The sequence below is a fragment of the Lathamus discolor genome, chromosome 15 (genome assembly GCF_037157495.1).
Source record: "Lathamus discolor isolate bLatDis1 chromosome 15, bLatDis1.hap1, whole genome shotgun sequence".
NCBI lineage: Eukaryota > Metazoa > Chordata > Aves > Psittaciformes > Psittacidae > Lathamus > Lathamus discolor.
In genome coordinates, this window is record NC_088898.1 from 8,199,102 (window position 1) to 8,219,545 (window position 20,444).

General features: G+C 48.2%; 1 protein-coding gene across 7 annotated transcripts in view; it reads left to right on the forward strand.

Moving 5' to 3' along the window:
• ASTN2 (astrotactin 2) overlaps positions 1–20,444 on the forward strand; it is a 340,921-nt gene that overhangs the window by 300,525 nt on the left and 19,952 nt on the right. For all 7 annotated transcript variants that reach the window (XM_065695849.1, XM_065695846.1, XM_065695847.1 and 4 more), the window contains one exon: positions 8,987–9,128. In XM_065695849.1, the coding sequence (XP_065551921.1) occupies positions 8,987–9,128 (142 nt within the window). The remainder of the gene's footprint in view (positions 1–8,986; positions 9,129–20,444) is intronic.

The window sequence follows — 20,444 nt, forward strand, 5'->3', positions numbered from 1 at the left end:
CAGGTAATTCCTTGTTCAAGAACTGATGTCAACCCCTGCATATGTTAATCCTGACCGAGTGGGTGTTTTTTAGCTTCTGAGTTTGGTCAGATAATTGCTTATTTTCTCAGTTTTATCCTGATATCACATTTGGCTTCTCTTGTGATACCTGCTTGGATAAATGGGGAGTTATGAAAAGAGGCACAGTGAAATGACCTGCTCTCTAGTCTGAATCCAAGGTAACTGGACGTATCTATACAAATATTTAGAACTCACTGTGTTTGCACAAGTTTTAACCTTGGTCCTGCAAGCATGTACATTAGTTTATCTGGCACACAAGTGTAATGGAACAGCTCACATGAATAAAGCTAAACATGTGTAAATGTTTGCAAGATACGGGTCAATAATTCTTTGGAAATCATAGCAAACCCACCCTCCATTTTCTTATGCAGTGGTGTTCTCCTCTCTCTCTTGGACAAGTGGTCTGAAATATCTGTAATAATCATTATGGTGTAGTTGTTCCAAATAGCTCACAGCCAGGATGCAGAAACTCAGCTAGTGTAAATTGTTATTGTTCCATTGACTTCAAGGGAGCTACAGGAGATTTTATGAACTGAGGACCTGCCCCCACATTCTCAAATGTCCAAAACTGCGTATTAGGGCCAAATAAGAGGTCTGCTTCCATGTGGATGCCTCCATCAGGACCAATTTTTGTAAGTGTTCGTTGGCTGCAGATTTGGCTGCAGTTGTGTGAGCTGAGCCCTTTGGAATATACTGGTCCAAAGTCTTATCGCTAATTCATCAGCATCTACGCATATTACTTCTGTTTAGAAGAAATGGGGCCAACCAAAGCTGGTTGACACTACAGACAGTGATTTGCTCCACTTTCCACCATTGAGGCATCAAGCGTAAGAAGGGACCGGGAGCAGGGTCAGGCAGTAGTGGCAATATAGAAGAAACTGGCTGATCTAGAAGTCCAAGAATCCCACTTTCCTAATAACTGCAAGGAGAAATGAAGCACAGACCAACCGATGGCTTTTCAGCAAAGCTTTACATTAATTAGCTTTGACAAATTACCAGAGCTAATTATGGGTTTAGTGATTAATTGCACACTGACTTTCTTTCTAGGAAATGTGCTTTCCTCCTCCTGCTAGCCTGGTATTTGCATACATGTTGTAAGGCTTGAGCTCCAGTGGGTGCAAGTCAGCCAGTGGGGTTCTGTGGGGCATTAAACTTCTGCAGTATTTGATCATAAAGAGCTGAAAATAAAGGTAAGAGACTGCTCAGTAGAGCTGGAAATGAAAGACCTGACCCTCCTTTCTTCATAGAGCATCATATAGTAGGCAGGTTAGGAGGTTTGTGTAAGTATAGCACCAGGTCCCATTTGGACTAGTCAGAACCACCTTGTCATTGACCTTCCCTTAGGAAGGATCCTGGGATTTCCACCTCAAGTTTAATCATCTTAATCCCAGCAGAAGATGGAACCTCCTCTTTACTCTGAACTGGTGGAGTCCAGGTCCTTGGTGCCATCTTCGCATCCAAACTTTGGGAGTCATTTTCAGACACTAGCTTGTTCCCGAGGAGCCACAAGAGTACAGTAGCTTTGTGCATTTAAGAACAAAGAGGTTATGGTACAGGTTTTGTTGCTCTGTCTGAAGCATCTGAAACATCAGTTTATGCTATTGAAGAGTGGCTATGGGGCTGGTGGGGTTCCCGGTGAACATAAAGCTCTGTGCAGTCCCTGGATCTGCTACAGACTGCTGACTATGGACCTTGAGAACTACCAAGTGTTCCAGACCATTGGTCCGTTGTTTAGAAATCTCTAATTTAAAAGAATCTAAAACTGAAAGGGAAGTAAGAATGGGGGTAGGAACTAGATCTGCAGTGACGAGAGTGCGAACTAGATCTGTGGTGTTGGACAAGATCTTCTGCCAGACACAAAGTGTCTGAGGACAAAGTTGATGTCTTTGTTTTGTGTCTGCACAACTCCCAGAACAAATGGGTTCCCACTTCGCCTTGAAATCGAGTAACTGCTTTAACATACTGCAGAGCCCGAAACAAACTCCAAGGGAATAGATAAATTCACTTGGACTCTCCACCATGCTAATGTGAATACGTGGCTTCGAGATTGGAACTGGCTCATGCCTGGATGACTCCAAGCATAGCAAAGTCAGCTTGTGTCTGGCTGTGGTTGACCCTTAGCAACCCACTGAACCTTGAGAAATACTGGAGGGCTGTTAGCACAGAATGAAACGCATTAATTCTCACTCTCCTCCAGCAGTGTACAGCCTTGGGGGAGATGGAGGAGGTGATGCATTTTTACATGAGTTGAAGCAGTTTTTCTGAGGTCTTGGATACTGACTGTGAAAGAACTGTGATAAGCAGTCTGCAGAGAGCTCAGGTGAAGGAGCAGTGAGTCCAGTTGATGAGCCTGAAAGCAGAATATGCTCGTGATTACCCTTGTGCATCACGGTTTTAGAACGTTACAGCTCATCCAGATGAAGACCATTTCCTTCTGTCCAACTGGCTGCTCTTGATAAGAACAGTGCAAGACAGCTCATCCTTCAGTTCCGTGTGGTCACTCTGGATGGAGCAAGCTCTAGCCCTGGAGAGCACCAGTAAAGTCATTCGAGGGACTTTTGTGGCACTGGAATGCAACTTTTGCTCTTAGCACAGCTAAAGCATCACTCCTTACATTCAGCCATCTACAAATGCAGCCTTCTAGAAGAACTGGGAAGCACAGAGGAGAGCTCTTCATCATTAATAATGTGTCTAGTAGCATTTAGATATAGGAAGTTAATGCCCAAAAATCGTAACTTGAGCAAGATGAAGTCATTCAGAGAAGTTCTGCCATTTGCACCTTTGTACAAGCTCGCAAGTGAGGCATAAACTGTGCCTGAAGTTGCCCGGCATCACCACTGGCTTTTCTGTTTCATCCTGTGCCCAGCCAGAGGGATATCTGATGGATGTGTCTTAGAGAAAAGAAATTATCCCAGAGGCTGCAGGTTTTATGGGCATGGGGCTTCAGCTCCCATCTAACACAAGAGGCTGGCGTGCATGGATGCTCCCAGAACGTGGGCAGAAGATTTTCTTTTAGTAGTAACTAGGTCTTTTTATTTCTTTTAGAATCTGGCAAGCCGTGGAGGGAAGGAGGTTTTGACATCCTTCCACCAGGATCTGTAGGGACGGTTTGCTGTTAATGATCTAGGCAGCAAGACAGACCATCTGCTGATGTAAATCGGAACAGCTCTGTCGCCTAAAGTTATGTTACACTAATTTAAATCAGCCCATCATCTCCAAGACAAACCACCTTTCACTGCTTTCCCCTATCAAGCGCCAGCTCCGAAGCACATTAAACCCAGGAACAACCTTCTTGTGGAGGATCCACCCCGCAAAGCCTGTGCTCCCCATCCAAAAACCCAGTCCAGGCCTTCCTCTGCACCTCTTCTCCTTGGAGGCAGAGCCCTGGAGGAAGAGGAGGGTGGGATGAGGACCCCCAAAAGGTGACAGTCATGGAGGGCTGGGCACGCCATTTGTTTCCTCATTTCAGGAACCAAATCCTGGCAACAGAAAGTGGAGTAAGGTCTCTTTTTCCATCTGCTTCACTGGCATTGCTCCGGAGGTCATTGTCGGGGACGGAGGTCCTCGCTGGGCCCCATCTGCCTTCCCTGGGCTCCCTCATTTATGCCCACTTGGGCCTCTGACATTCTACTCTGTTTTTCTTTCCTTGAAAATGGATCGGGAATTGGGAGCCGCTGCGCAGGAACGCGCCTGTTCCCCATTACAGCTCCACCGGGGCTGTAACACGATCGTGCCTGCTCCATACCCACACAGATATTTATTTATCCATACAGGCTTTCTCCTTGTTTTCATTAAGTTAGGCAGAAAAGGTTAATCTTTCTTCTGCTAAAGCTTCAAAACCAATCAAGCTAAATAAAATATGATTTCTTTCATTTCTTTTTTAAAGGACACTCTCTCTCTCTCTGATTTTTTTCCCCCTTTAAGTACCAGAATGAGGTCACAGACAGAGATGCCACAAGAGTAAATTGAAAACAGGTTGAAAAAAAGCAAAAGGGAGAAAGACGGCGAGAGAAAACCGCAATCAGAAGAAAGTGACTGGTAACGTTGCAGGGTTGGTTTCACCCAGGCTAGTAAAGAAGATGTCAAGACAGAGACATTGGTGCCTTCCTACTTTCCCCTTTCTGTTCTTTCTAGGAATCTCAAAGGTAAATTGCAGCAGGGAGGTATCTCATCTTCATTTCCACTTTGGTTTGCACTGAGTTATGTCTGTGCCACTCAGCACCCGGACATGAGCTGAAGGTGTGGGAATGCCTGTAGAGAGAGGGCTTCCTTTTGCTCCTCTAATTTCCTGGAGGCTCCTGGCCTTGGTCTCTGATTTAGTCTATAACTCCTGTTGTCTTCAGTGGGGTGGTTGATGGTTAATTCATCCTAACCACTGGTGCTCGTAATGCTCACAGTGGCAGGACCGAGACAGACTAAGACTGTTGGATGCTGCGAGCGAGCGGTCTGAGCCTGCTCCCACCAATTATCATTCCTCAGTCCCCATTCCTGACCATCTGAACCTCCTGCCACTAGATATGTGGTCATTCAAGAGCAGACTAACAGCTGAACCTTGCAGGCAGGCAGCTGAGTAAGTCCTTCTCCAGACCAGGCAGTTCCCAGATGGGTATCTGAGAGCCATCACCGGTGGATGGACCTATATACTTCACTGTGGCCAGAAGTTTGCAAAGCTCCATAAAATGGGATTAGCCCATCCCACCCCACTGCAATCTCTGCTGTTGTTTTCCTCTGTTTCAGGGCAAGCTCTGACCCACACAACACCAGCATCAGCATAAGATGCATGTTTACAAAAACAAAGAGGATGTTTGCCAGACTCCACAGCATGTGTACAGAAGAGGCTGAGGCAGTAGCGAGGGGTTGCACTAGAGACAGAAGGAAAATGCTACCTGGAGGGAGCTGCATCTTCATCATCGTCAGTAGTAGAGCAGAGATTGATTTTCAGAAGCTACCTGGGGAATTGAATGGTTTGGGGCAGACCAGCCTTGGGAAGGCAGTGGTATGGAAAGATTCTTGCGGAGATTTGATGTGCAGTTGGGAGTATCAGCATCCCATTGCTGAGCACGATGGCACCGTTACCTGTAACCAGTGTGCAGCAATTAGCATCTTTTGCTCTGTGCACAGCACATGCCAGAGTGATGCTTGAGCTCTGGTCTGGATTTTTCACTACTGAGAAGTGAACACAGGTGAGGGATCCTCACAGGAGCTGGTCATTTTTCCTTGATATCTGTAACAGCTTGTTGCTTTATTTAGTGTGACATCAATTATTTATTACTATTAATGAAGGACACAGATGGCTGGCTGGTCAGTAAAATATCTTCTGCTCCACAGAGATGATCTATTTAGCTATCATTTACTCTGCAGAGAACCTTTGGATTCTTTCTGAAATTTAATAACACAAGCAAAGATACCAATCTACAAGGTTTGTGCTTCAGTGCTGCTTGGGGAGGCTGAAATCCTTCTTTATATTTGCTGGCGGGCTGTGTGCGAGCACAAGTCCAGATGGGAAAGAGAAGCCCCTTTGCTTTCCACCACTTATCCATATAATCCCCTTTATAAAGTGATCAAACTCCTTAAAAGATAGTTACGTTATTTGCCCTTCTCAGGAGTAGCCTGTTTATTCATATCCAATTTACTTTCTCTTGCCATTACTGCTCATTAGCCTAAATATTTCTTTTCCATCTGAGTGCCTGCCCTGTAGATGTATTAACAGGGTTATGTATCTCCACTTGGTCGTTTTATGTCTCTGCTTGCATAGTAAACTTGTCCTTTTTGTTATTTCCTTGTGAAGCCTTCTCTCCTGCTTTCCGCATGCCTTGTTCTTAGGCACGGATGAGCAATGTTACATACTGATCTTTCACCATGGCCTTGTGCAGTTAGGTTGGTATTCCTCTATTGCTACATCCCAAGACCACTTTTCCTTGGTAGGACAACGTTAGTGCTCCATTATCCTCTTGTAATGCCAGCAAAAGCACTCATTGCCTTAGTGACATTCCAATGACCAGGATCCAGTCTAAATCTAGGGAATAACTTATTTTCTGGCCCTGGAGAAGGCTTAGGAAATTTCTCTCAGAGCACCATGGACTGAACAACAGCCTCCGACTTCTTTTGTGCAAGATGTTGCTGTGTGCTCTGCTTCACCCAGGGGAGAGCACAGCAAAGCAGCTCCCTGCATTCAGTGTGGGTTGACAGCTCTGGGCAGTCCGTTTGTCCCTGGGGCATCCTTTACCCACTCCATCTTTGCTCCATGGTCTGCACAGTCTGGCACAGCCAGCAACCTCACTGCTGCTTATACAGGTGCAGAAAGACTCCCAGCCTTGGGGCTGAGGTTTCAGCACCTTTGCTAGCATCTGTTTTGCTATTTTCGTAACAACCTCTTTGCTTTTGGTTGATTGTAGCAGATCCAATGAGAAGGGAAAGTTCCCCAGAGGCTCAGGGCTGAACACTAAACACCGTCTTGCCGTAAGGATTTTATTGCAAGGGTTTTGGCTTAACCCAAGCCAACACTGTGTTGGACACTGAGAGCTCCATTTCCTTACATGCAGGGGGACAGCAATGCAACTGTCTGTGCAGATTTAATCCACAACAGACCACTGTGTGATGGAGCTGCCACTGTGTTTCAGGGCAGTGCTCACTGCAACGCTGTTCCCTCAAAGCTGCACAGGAAGACCATGAAAGATGAGCACTCAGAAGGTAGTGGGTACCTTACAGAGTTAGTGCTGCAGTTGTAATACACTCTTAAAATCACTGGTTGAACATGACATTTTCCACCCCGTTTCCAGTCCTCTGCAAGTCCAGTCCCACCCTCTGCACTCCCTGCCTCAACCCTGTGTTTTTCTCTCCTGTCCCATCTATTCTGCTCCCTGGCACAGATGTCCTGACGGATGCTCCTGGTACCCATGCACTGCCAGTCCAGATCTCTACTTGGTCTTGCCCAGTTGCTCATCGTGGTCTCTCTGCCCAGCTGTATTTTTTCCTACCCCTCACTGGCTGCTTCTCAACCCTGAGTGCTCTGGAGGAAGGTGTGAGATCCCACAGCAGGCCCCTGTGGGATGATGTTCCCCCTGTGAAGTTTCCTCCTGGTCAGAAGAGAGGTTTCTTGCGGTCTGAAGAGGCTTAAGAGTTCTTGCTCCAGTTCAGCAGCACAATCTGGTGCTTTGTTATGTGTTTGTGATTCATCTGGTTTGTAAGTCACGGCAGTGTCTGTTCTCAATGACTTCTGGTGACAGGGAGTTCCCCAATCCAGCCCAACGTCATATGAAAAGGGATGGAAATGAAAGTTGGAAATGAGCAATAGGGTTCTGTTTGTTTGTTTAAACCATAAACCCAGAGCTAAGGGGCTTGCTCAAGGCCATTCAGCACTCGTGACTTCCAAGCAGTGATTTTACCATTGCCAACCCAACCTGACCATTGAGTTGACTTGGGATTTGGTATGGACCATGGCTGGGAACTGGGTTAAACTACAGAGACTGGTGACAGAGTTGCCTGAAAAAAAAAGTTTGGAAAGAACAAGTCATGCTGGGAGCATTAAAATGAATAATTAAGGCTTGGATTCCTTTAGGGAGGAAAAGAATTTATTGCTGCTCTTTTCTCTAGCCAAGGGGGACATTTGTTACTGAGTTGTGTATTTTGAGACAAGACTCCAATGTGGTTTGGAGGGGTTTGGGAGGAGGGGATTTCTTCTACCTGGGTAATCCAGCCACACAGTGAGACCTTCTGGGCTGGTTATAGCACTGGGTTATTTCTTAGGGTCTATAGCAAGAACTTAGACTTCTGCTTCATTTCAGTCATCCTCAGTCACTTTTGCTTTTAGGAATATGAAGTGCTGAGTAGGGAATTCTCCTCCTTCCTTTGCTGTGGTGTCTTGACATTTACACATGCACAAGGTACCTGGCACAGCCATCTGCATCCAGGTTTGCTTATACCAGCATAACTCTATCAGCTGCAACAGCTCTTTCTCTGATTCCCATCAGTGGGAATGGGGGCACAACTAGGGCAGCTGCTCTGGCTTTTTTCACTGCTTGAGACCTTGGGCTTTTGGTTGCATTGATGTAAAATGGGAATTGAATGCAATGAGCTCTAACTGATAGACAACCTGCCCACTGCAAGGAGACAGGTTGCACGGCAGTGGATAATCATGCCCCAAAAGCTTAATAAATGGAGCGTTTTCAGTTTCAGCTGGGTCATGATCTAAGTGTTTAATAAGCTTTAAAAACCAGAAGACCAAGGGGAAAAAAAAGGGTTTTCATCATTTTTAATTAGGATTTTTTTTCTTCAAAAGCTTGTAAAGGAGCGAGTGTTCCTGAGCACAGCTGAAGGAGCTCCAGTCAGAGCTCCAGGAGCTGGCAGGGTGCATAGGAAAGGGAATGCAAAGCTCCTGATTTTCATTGAATAAAAATAAAACACACACAAAAAGCCCCAGCACATTGAGAGAAATTCCATCCAAGCTCTAAAAATGTCTCTTTCCTGGTAATCTAACACAGCAGAAATACATATCACTGTCACAGGTGATTATTGAGAAAGGCCGTGTTCCCCTTAAGGACTGACTGCAGATGAAGTCCCTACTAGGAGAGCCCTATTTATGCAGGCTTCCAGCTCTCCTGGGGACCCAGAGCCCATCCTTGGATGGTGGTCCCCATGTGGTGCTTGCAGGGAGTCTACCTGTTGCCTGGATGCTCTGTGAGTGCACCTTCCACTGTCTAAGAACTGACTTTGCAGGTTTCTGCAGTGGGTCCCTATCAGCTGATGGCCCCAGTGTTTTCTACTTGCTTTGTCCACAGGTGACATACTCCATATAGATTTGGGGCCATTCCTACCACAGCTAGAGTGTGTTGATTGCCTGTCCTATGTAGAGGTGTTCCTACAGTGTTTTTTAAATGGTCAGAAATAGTCTCGCACCTGTATTGATGCTCATCTTTTTGCTCTCCAGGAGAATCCCTGAGCTTTGCGGATGATTTGCTTTCTGGCCTTGCAACATCCTGTGTGGCAGCGGGTAGGAGCCATGGAGATGTCCCTGAAACCAGCATCTATTCAGTCATTTTCAAGTGCCTGGAACCAGATGGTCTGTACAAGTAAGGAGAGGCACATGGGGATGTGCTGGGGGCAAGGAGGGGTCTCCAATGCTATTATCATTACTGACTTCTTTGGTCAATGCTGTGTTGCACCAGATGATGAGACTCTTGCTTTGGGCTGTTGGAATGGAAAACCAGTGTCTACAGCACTGGAGGCACTGGGAGTCTGAGGGAATAACTGGAAAATGCACATATTTCAGTATTCTTCCATGGCTCATGGTTATGTGTCATGGATGAACTGAGCTAACGTGGTCAGATTGAAGCAAGTTGTCAAATGCCTGGTGGACTGAAATAGCCAGATGTCAGAAGTGTGATAGGTGATGTTTATGGAAGTTGCTGTTTATATCAAGATGCATACAGCAGATCAGAGAGACACCAGATCCATCTCCCCACCACCCAGTTACTTCTGCAGGGATGGTGGCCACCCCTGTGCTGATGTTCTTGTGTCTTCTGAGATGTTCTTTGAGCACATGCGATTGGCTTTTCTATGTGAATCCTGTGGAGCCATTAGTGTCCAAAGCCAAGGGATAATTTCAGGATCTGGATGTTAACTTCTCCTTCAGTATTGTTTAGAGGGAGAAAGAAACAGAGAAAAAAAGGCAAGGAGACAGAGGAGAGACAGAGTAAGCAAGAGAGAAACACCCAGGGCTTAATGTCAGAGGGAGTGTAATAATTAAAACGCATTTTGTAGTGAGTAATGAAACTTTTTATGGGACCACAAAAGCATTTAAAACGAGAGCTGGCAAATGGTCTGTCAACGAGAACTTTTAAAGATCTTGATTAATACTTTCCCTTTGCCTCCCCCTCCACCACCTCCCCAGTTCAGTATGTTGACAGCCTCTGAAGAAGGAGAAGCTTTTATTGCAGATCTCTTGAGTGGGGCTGTGTCCAGGAGCATCTCCAAGTGATACCTCTTGCCGCTGAATGGGTTTAGATGTTTTCTTGCTAAATATACATAATGCATCAATATCATTATTGGTATCTATGTGAACTGGGCTGCTCGGAAAAGGTGCCAGGGAGAGGCTGGAGCAACCACAGAGTTTGCTATCAACCCACCACCCACAAACTCAACTGGCTGTGGGCTCTCAGCCTTTTGGCTGCTGAGGGCACTGGGTGAGGGAAGAGCCACTGGGTTTGACAGGGAGGCTGCTGCCGAGGTGAATGCATGGAGGTGGGAGCCAGAAGGTCTGGCTCTTGGGCAGCCTGGGCTGCCAGATCATCTTCCCCATCTGCCAGGCAGGGATAATTGCACTCACCCGTCGCTTTAGGGACTCTGTGATCTAATTCCTGATGTCTGCAAAGGGCTGGGAGAGCCTTGGGTGGAAGGCGGAAAGCTTTGTCCAGGGTTTTGTCATCCCTTTGGTCCAAGCCAGGCTTCTGCTTCGCAGTCATGAGGCACATTGCCACGGAGGGGGTAAGCAGAGTCAGTGATGCCTCATGTCCTGCGGGTGGCTGGGGGCAGCTCCTGCTTTCTGTGGGTGCACCTGGGTATGGGACATGGGACACAGCTTCCATGGGCAGCTGTGGCTGCAGGCAGCAGTCCCCTGGCATTTAGGAGCTTTGGACCACATCCTTGTGTGGGGACAGGCCCTAGGGTGACGCACAGTTCTGGCTCCATCCAGCAGCTAATGCTTAGGAGGGCTTGGCACACCATTCCCAGGGCTGTGCGCGTTTAAGTGCGCATGTATGGACACGTGTATGGATAAATGTCCATGTTGGCACTTGTGGGGCATGGACCCACAAGCCTGGGCATCATATTGATGTGCATCAATATCAGATGTGCGTGCCCCAGCACACATGCATGGGCTGATACACCTGTCTAATGCATTGCCATGGATGCATGCAGATCCAGCACACACGTTTGCTCCAGCCTGGGACCTAACCAGCGTGTGTTTACTTGGCGTGTGTGCATTCTCAGATACATAGGCACACACATTAAATATTCCTCTGCTCAGATGCCCACACAGTTGCAACACAGCATGAAGGAAGCCAGAACAGTGAAATGTGAGGCTAACACTCTGTTCCGAGCCCGCGCAGACAGAACAACAACAGAAACAGAGGCACGGGGTCATTGCTTAAATTGAATTTCTTCTGCTTGTTTCATTTGTTACTGTGGAAAAACAGCTATCTTGGAAGGCTCTGGCCTGGGTATAATCCTGATTATAGCCACTCAGCAGGGACCTGTGCTTTTCTCTAGGCTGTTGGGTGAGCACATAGGGTGCAGCATCAGAGCTCTTCAAAAGCAAATGCTTTTGCTTGTTTGGTAGTCTGAGGGTGTCATGTAAACCGAGAGAGGGGACTCAGATCATGGAAGTCTCTTCTGCTCTGTAAATGTGTTGGACACCCTGTCCCTTTTCTTTTGTAGTACCTACGGCAATTACACCCCGTTGTTGACCATTTATTTGGAGTCTTACCAGCCTGAGATCAAAGCTGGGCTTGAGTATGAAAAACAAAACCAAGAAATGCTCTAGAAGCAAATAAATAAACAGAGCGTGATTGATTCCTCTGCTTTTGAGACTTCTGAAATTTCAAAACATAAGCTAACAAAAGGAGAACTAATTCCTTTGTCCTTTGCAATTTCAGTCTGATGAAAATCTATTGCCTGTCATCTCTTTTCTTGCCCTTGCCTGTGGTATGTTGGGGTTGGGATGCTAGTCCCTGCACAGAGGGCTTTCAGAGGGAAAGTAGTTCATGTCAGCAAATATGATTACTGTAGGTTCATGTACACGAGTGGACACTGCTGCTGGTCTGTCACGGTGCCCATGCGTGGAGATCCATGCTGCAGCCGTGTGCATGCACTTGGGTACCCAGACACAGGGACACTGAAGATGGTCCTCAAAGACTGTTGAGTTTGATTTAAGCTCTTAAAAACCAAAAGTCTTCAATTCTCGCAAAATACATCACAGGAGAGGGGATTATTCTCCCCCGAGATCAGCTAGACCAGAGCAGCCTGTCAAGCTTCCTCCCAGGTGGATCTGGACGAGGATGGGGTGAGGAGGGCAGAGGGAGAGATGTCTATGTGTCTGTTAAGTGCTTGTCTTACATGGACAAGCGAGCGTGGGCAGCAGTTAATGCCAGTCAGACTGATGGTTTGGGAGCACTGTGCTGTGACAGGGAACTTGTGACGCACCAGGCAACAAACCCCAGTCAAGAGAAAGGGCTCTGCTTTGTCTCAGAGGTCTGAGGACTGAGCTTACATAGCTCAGCACCCTACGAACCCAACCAGTCTCTTCACTGTAGAGACAGGAGCTTCCCTTGTACATCCCACAGCCCCCCTGAGCCTTCAGCCCAGCTCATCCATCTCAGTTTCTCATCCCGTCATTCCATGAGTGCCTGGGGATGTCTCTTCCCTGGGCTGTACCTGCTCAGCTGATGGAAAGCAGCTCTGCCAGCCCAGCACGTTCCTTTCAGATACTTGAGGACACACCAAGTATCCCTCAGCCAAAAAGGGAAATTCTGGAGAGAGAAATGTAAACCCCCTCCCGCTCCTCAATGGAGCTGCAGTGCAAACACACCAACTTGTTCCCCGTGCCACAGATACTATAATTATAGATTAGATTAAATCCTAATGTTTCACTTTATTTACATTCCTGACCTAGCCTATTCATTTCCAGTGTTTGTGCCAAGAATCAGCATAAAATTTACTGGAAATAATATGGAAGTCATCAGGATCCCTTCCAGAGCCTTTCCTTGGAGTGCGTTCGTGTGCTGAGAAGAAGCCTTCACTTTGTGTTCCCTTTGCTGGCTCAGACAGGGTTTCCCCAGGGGGATCCTGACCCAGCCCAATGACCATGGCTGGGAGAGTGTTCCAGGAGTGCTGGAAAGGTGGAAACCCCTTCTTAGGGGTGAAGGTAAGGCACTGCCATTGGATAGAAGGGGATACAGTTAGACTTCAGAATGACAGCACAAGGCTCCCATCCACAGCAATGACCCACCAAAACCTGCCTGGCCAACGTGACCCCCTGTAGAGCCTGCAGGCCACCTCCAGCGTGGCCAGGCTTACCCTTTGCCATCATGTGCTGCCTAACAGTGAAAATACCTTTGTTTTAGGTGAGCTTAAGGAAAGAGGCAAAGGTGTTGAGTAGGGGGAACCCATCATAGCATGGAGAGACAGCGACTGCAACGCAGCAAGCAGAATGTGCTAAAGGAGCTGGCCCAGAGCAAGGCTGATTAATGTTGACTGACCTCTGCCTTGCGCATAGCTGGGATAAAGAGTGGAATGGAAACCTTTGGTGCTCAAGACTGTGCTAATGCTGGCAGCAGTCCCCCTGCTCCTTATATGATACTAATTGTTATTGTTGGTCTTCTGTCAGGAAGACACATGAATGAGCACTGGAGCAATTGGAGACAGATCCCAAATAGCTCAGTGGCATGGGTTAAAACACATCTGTTACAGCCTTGGCTGAGTCCCCTGTGTGCACAGGAGCTGTGCTGCTTCATTGAATCCACCTCTTCTCTTCCACATGCTCTCCAGCTTCCTGAAGCCGAGCGGTGTATGGCTGTAGTTTCTTCTCAGGCATTCCTGGCTTGCGGAAGCTCAAACAAGGCAAGTCAGGAGTCAAACAAGTGTTTGCTAATCCCGGGGCTGTGCTCTGAATGCAGGCTCATCTTTCCTCAACAGCTTAAGGTTGCTTCAGAACCAAGCTGCCAAATGCTGGCTCAGATGTGTGGTTGTTTTTGCTGAAGTCGGTCCAGTACCGTGCTGTCTGCGCCCATCTGGGCTATGTGCACATCGCTGCAGTGGGGGTGGATTGGCCCCATGAAGAATGGTCTGTACAGGGAGGTCAGGGGCTCAGCTGAAGAAGAAGAGAATCTCTCTTTCTGCTGATATTAAAGAAGTCCCATGCATGGAACTTGAGGAAGGTTGAGCTCCTGTTGAAGTTTCCAGCATTAAGAATGTATGCATGCAAAAGCCATAGAGAAGGCATTCATGCTGTCTTCATGTCAAGTCAAAGTGCTGGAGGTTCTTCCCAACTTTACCATTTACTCTATTAAGTGATTTAAGCAGATCACTTTGTCTCACTTTCATCTTTACTCTCTTCCTGTCACTTTGTCAGCTCAGGTTTTAAGATCTCTCTCACTATCTCTATACAGCCCAGCCTGGGTGAATCAGATCAGGGCCTCCATGTGCTGCTCCAATGCTGCTACACCAACCATTTGCCATCACTCTTCTAAAAGTTGGGATTCTGCCCGAATCCACCTCCTGATCTGTCTCTGCCACCAGTATTCAGCCACCTGGGACAGATCTGGAGTCAGGAGGTGCCTTTCCAGTGACCTCAGTTGGAACCTGCTTCCCTTGTATCTGCCAAGTGTATGAGCATCTCTCTCCTTTATGCTGGAAAGATCAGGTTATCCACCCCAAATTCTCTGTTTCTGCTCATACCTCATGCCACAAAGAGAAACAGAACAGCCTTTGTTACCTCCTGTGGCCAGCTCCTCCCCACCCCTTCCTCAGGACATCCAGATTGAAATAACATCCTTGGGTTTGTCCTAAAACCTCCCAGTATCCGAACCCCAAATCTGGCTGGGTCCAGGCCCATTGGCTTTGCTCCTCTGGGGATGGCTGGAGGAAGGCTGGCAGTGGGGGAGTGAGGAGGAGGAGGCATGGACAGGTCATTCTGTAGGGTGTTGCAGTGTGTGAATGTAGGATTCTTCCTGGAAATGGTCATGGGTGGAGAGGAGTTTGGCCTCTTCTTCTGTTGGCAAATAGACCTTTGCAATTCCACCTTTTCCCCGTCAGCAATTCCCCTGTCACCAACCCTTTACAGTTACAGACTTGGAGAGTATTCCCATTTCTGAGTGTGTAGAAACCTAATGCCACTAACACAGACCCGTCCAAGTCTTATCTCATTGAGTAATGGGAGAGATGCGATATAAATATCAACACAGGCGTTGCTGGCTTTGGTTTGCTTCTAATCCAGGAAAAGCTGCACTGTACTACTGATTGGAGGCATTTGTTTTGTTCGGCAGTTCTCCATGGTATAGAGCACCTTTTTCCTGAAGGCTGGAAAGCTGAGGGCCGTGTTGGTTTGATTCTTACAGCAGGGTTTGACCCCTCTCTCCCGTTCCAGGACACAAGGAATTCACTGCTTGGTGTGGGTGTTACTTTTATCTTGTAGGGAAGAAATGGGTCAGAAGAAAGGCGAATGGGTTTTGTTTTTCTTGGTTATATCCTAACTATAGAAACTGAGGCAGGGAGAGGTGATGTGACTGGGCTGGAGCTGAGCAGAGTCCAGGGATGCCCTTGCTCACACTTAGGACTACTAGAATTGCTTTTCTGAACAGGGGATCCAGCAGTGCCTCCTGCGCAAATGCCATCTTCTCTTCCTAACTTCTTCATGCAGTCTGGGGCCACATACCTGAGGGTGCACTTACGAAACCTGAGGCATGCCCTCAGTGCTGCTGCCTCCCCTCTCTCTTGTTCTTGTTCTCCGTGTGTTGGTGTTTTTTCCCCAGCAAAGCCAAATCAGGCAGCAAAATGCCTTTCTTTGCACAGTACTGGAGGCAGTGGGTGACGGTGCCACTTTGCCAGCCAGAGCTACCCCTGTGTTGCCAGAGCACAAGAGAAGCTCCGGCTGCTCACATCACTTTGCAGGAGCGCTGCTCGCTCGCCTTGCGGGGGGCAGCACCGGGGCTTTGACACCAAGAGGCAGTGTTACATCGCGTGTGCAGCTCCAGGTCCTGCACGCAGCCCAAAACAAGCTCTGCCCATGCTGATCCTGGAATGTAAAATATGGGCAAGCGTGATGCAGAGGGATCCAAACAGCCTGTGTGCGAGCCAGACCGAGCCAGACGCTGCACGGCCGTGTCCACTTGGCAGTCCCATGGCTTTACACCTGCCCTGCCAAGTGAGAGGAGACCAAAGGGGGATCAGACAGGGTGAAGCAGGGCTGGTCTGCAGCACAGTTGGAACTGGTGCCCTATTTAATACAGTGCTGATGATGTTTTCCTGCTCAGGTCCCATTAGGGTGATTGTCCCTTTGCTGTGTGTTGTTCTGTGGCTCGATAGCTCTTGTACACCCCAGGCTGGCTTTGTCTCTGTAAAATGATGGTTGGGTTTGCCATGTGTGGGTTCATGGGTCACTAACCAACATGTGTATGTTTGGGTTGAAAGCTGCTGTCTCCTTCGACTGTTTCCTTGCACCCAGTAGCAGCTCAGACTGATATTTGCAGACAAATCAAGCTTTTCATAGGCTAATTCTATTCCTTCAGGAGTGGCCAGAAGCAGCTCAGCTGTATCCATGAGTATGCCCCAGGAAGGATGTGAGAAGCTGCTCTGGTGCCCAGGTGTTCAGATACTACTGCACCCACAGATCTTATCCAAACCTAGAGCCATACCTCAGCCCAGGGTGTAGATCACCTTAGACTCTGGATGGGGCCCCAGGTCCCAAAAGCTGGAGATGTTTGCCCCAAAAGGTGTTGCTTATCCAAATCAGGCAAGCCACAAGCTAATCCTACCTGCCCATCTTTTCCTCCATGCTCTAGAGGCAAAGTTTGGATGCCATACCTACAAGGTCCATCCCAGCTCAGACCAGCAATGTGCATATATCTCATATATAGCTTGCAAGTCCATTGATCTAGTTAAGTGGTTTTTGTTGTTGAATTTTGCCAAAGGACACCTGCAGCACATCCCACCCCATCCTTTTCTTGTAACGGCAGCACAGAGTCCCTCACCAGCCTTGTCTGTCAGAGAGCACTTTGTGTCTTCATTTTCCTTCTCTTTTAGGGTGTGTATTTAAAAGCCAAAATCTCTTTTAGTCTTTGACTCATGCAGCGCATTACATCGATAAGCATCCACCTCCTGGTTGTGCCACACTGGGGTTTACCAGCACACAACATCCCCTCCAGCTCTTCCACCCCTTCTCCCTATCAAAATCATGGGATGGGGCTGTTTCCCACCTGCAGGGAATTTATCATCGGAGAGATGATGCTGATGGGTGTGAGTGATGGAACCTGCACAGGAGGTTGCTGAACTCAGCCCCTTTCCAGTACATCTCAAGTGACCTTTAACTTATTCCTTGGGTTTGGGGATTTTTCCCTCCTGCAAAAGAGTTTTGATTGTATTTTCCTAGTTTGAGGATATTGGCTGTATCTAGACTAGAAATCCCTTCACTTCACTTGTTCACAGCCCTCACTGCCTGTCTCGAGTTATGTTAGTGTTTAGATGCCAAATCCCTGCTGCAGAACCCGTGTTTGCAAAAGTAGCCATTGAATTCAAGCATCTCCATTTTGGGACCATCATCCTCAAGGCTTCACAGGCAGAACCACAGCTCCCATTGGCCTCAGCTGAAATTGCACCAGAGTAGGTCAACGTGAAATGGAGACACTCGGTGTTTAGCAACTAACCTCAAAGTAGCTGCTGCTTCTTGAGTTTTCCCACCTGTAAAACGTGTTAAAAGTGAGCTTCACCCTTTGCTAGGTTTCCTATATGGTGAAGAAAACAGCATCATAAAATGGGAAAGACAAGAAATAGCTTCTTTTGTTGCAGAGGTGGCATCTACACGGTGATGTGGTACTTGCCCTGTGTACCAGGGCAGCTTCAGCTGTGGCTTACTTGGTCTCTGCTTGGTCTCCTCAATCTGATGGCGCATTGTATTGCCAAGGATATTTGCTCTGCATACCTTCAGGGTGATTGCTCTCAGCACACATGCCCTCATTGCTCCTGGTCACCTCGCACACACACTCACTTCCCTCATCAGGAATGAGATAAATTTGATTATAGAGCAATATGGTTTCTGTTACGAAAAGGGGAAAGAAAATACCCTGGCTTTCACTGAAACCTCTCAGAGCCAAAGCTTATGTCATAATTCTAATGTTCCTTAAAAAAGAAGTAAGGTCTGAGGGTTGCTTTTGTTCAGGGGATGGTGGGGCAGGGTCCTTCATTAGGTGAGCTGATGGAGCTGGGGTTGGAGATTTGCTGCCCTGGCAGGAAGGGGTGTAAATGGAGCCATGATTCAGGGAGCTTGGTGCTGGGTCACTGGGAGAAAAGATCCCAAGCACCTTGGGCCCTGGCTAGACAGGAACCAGCGCAGAGCTCAGTGAGCCCTTCTTGCAGGAGCATCTATCCTGCATGGGCAAGGATTGATGAGTGTCCCTGGCTTGGTCAGCCTGTTCTCCAGTAGAGGCTGCTGTCTTAATAACAGCATCTTCTTGATGAATTGTGAGCTGAGCTGTCCCAGAGCAGGTCTGGGATAATGCCTGAGTCACATCAACGTGGCTCTCCCTACTTTATGCCCATAGTATAAAGACAGAATGAAGGACTCTGTCTCATCCCTACCCTTTGTTTTGCCCTCCCAGCTGGCCTCATCCCCATCAAGGCAGGATGGAGGGGACTGGAGGGGACCTGAAGCTGCCTGGGGTAACCCTCTGTGGCACTGCCACAGGCTGTGATGTATTTGCCTGAATGACAGGCTGCCTCTGAGGAGCATCAGCACTACTGGTGTCACCTTCCCTGTCCTCTCTGTCTCTTGTGCTTCTCCCCTCTGGGTTTGGGGGTTTGTGAGGTTTGGGTACATTTTGTGGTGCCAGACCTGAATGCATGGAGATGTATGGATGAGGCTTGGTGTGCCTTTCTGTCCATACTGGTTATGGGCTTGGATCTGGGTCGCTGGGACACCTCACTTTACCGGGAGTCTTTCCCACACCAGCAGCAGGAGCTGGTACCTTAGTGCTACCTAATAGCCCCATACACCCACCATCCCATAACCCTTCTCCTATAGTCTGTATGAGGTGAAATCATGGCCAGATCCTGCTCTAAATAGCCCCTGGCTGTGCAGGTGTGTTTTGAGATGTTTGATGAGGACACGTGTGGCCGTGCACACATGGAGCAGCGTGTGATGGTGTGGATGGGTAGCCCCATGCTCTGCCAGGTGAAGCAAACCCTTTGTGCAGGGATTTCCACATCATTGCAACCAAATGTACTGCAGAGAGTGGAATATCCTATCTACTGCAGAGGCCTGCATCTCAGGTTCCCCTTGGCTGTGTAACCCACGCCATTCTCCCCAGGCAGCAGCTCACAGTGGCTTTGAGCTCACTGGGGCTCTTTGATTGCGTATCCTAACCTGGTGCTCCAGCAGAGCTGCGCGGTGCAGCCCACCCCATGGTGTGAAGCCCACCTACATCACCCCACATCGCTCCCAAGCTTTCCTCTCTGTCCCTGGCTTGTACCTGCTGCACTGCCGCACACTGAATTGTTTTCCAAGTGGAAACATGAGTTGAAGTATTAACTCCACAAGGGCCTTTCTGTGCAATGCACCGGGATTAAATATTTATGTTGGCAAAAAGCATGTAATAGGCAGCTCGAGATCAGAGATAATGAAATTGAGGTGTGTGGAGAAGGCAGGGGGAGGCAGGGGGCTTGCAGGAGTAGGAGGGAGAGGGCCCCAGGTGGGTTGTAGTATGTGCATGGCCAATTGCTTTTGGTTTTAATACCCCACCTGCTTGTGGGGGGGATCCTAAACCCATTGCTGGTAGATCTGCAGTGCACAGCGGAGAGCAGAGATCACCCATCACAGTTCCTTGTGTGCACACCAGCATCGGGTGGGAGTAATTGTCACCTGGGTGGCTTTAACTTGGAGCCTATGTGAGGTGAGGTGGGACAGGGGCTGTCCTGGAGAAGACATAGCAAGGGTTGAGACCCTCTCTGTGTCATCTGCAAATGATGCAAAATCATTAATAGCAGTGATACAGGATCCCTCACTCTTCCAGACCACTGCAGTCAAGGTTATTTACCGGTGACTGCATCCGATCAGGAGCAATGTGGTTTGGATTATACAGAGGGTTCCCAGCCAGGTCAGGAGGATGTTCATTGCAATGACAGCAGCACACCAAGCATGGAATGCCCATGTAGGCCTCTGTGGTGGGTGTTACTGGAGAGCCCATCCTTGGGTTCAGGAGGGGAGCGGGCAGAGGTGAGGTCCATGGCAGAGAGGGTGCTGAGTGATGCAGGAGGGAGGACCTGCTCCTCCACCACAGCAGAACCCGGAGCGCATCCAGCAGCAAAGGGCGCTGCTCTTTCTCAATTCATTATCTTTATGAGACAACAACATCTCCCTATTTCCACCCAACAACATCGGGGCAGGCAGCACACGGGGGGTGCGAGGCCCACACCGTGCTGTGGGACCGTGGCCAGTCATGGAGCCTCCAGGGAGGTATGAAACAAGGCATGAATGGAGTGTTAAGAGAGAATGGAAACTCTCCCCTGGCTCCCAGGCTGGCTCTTTTGCGGGGGGTCCCTTGCTCACGATGACAGAGCTGCCTCTCATAAACACGCGTTTCCTCATCCCCGTTTGTTTCTCTCTCTTGTGCAATCTCTTG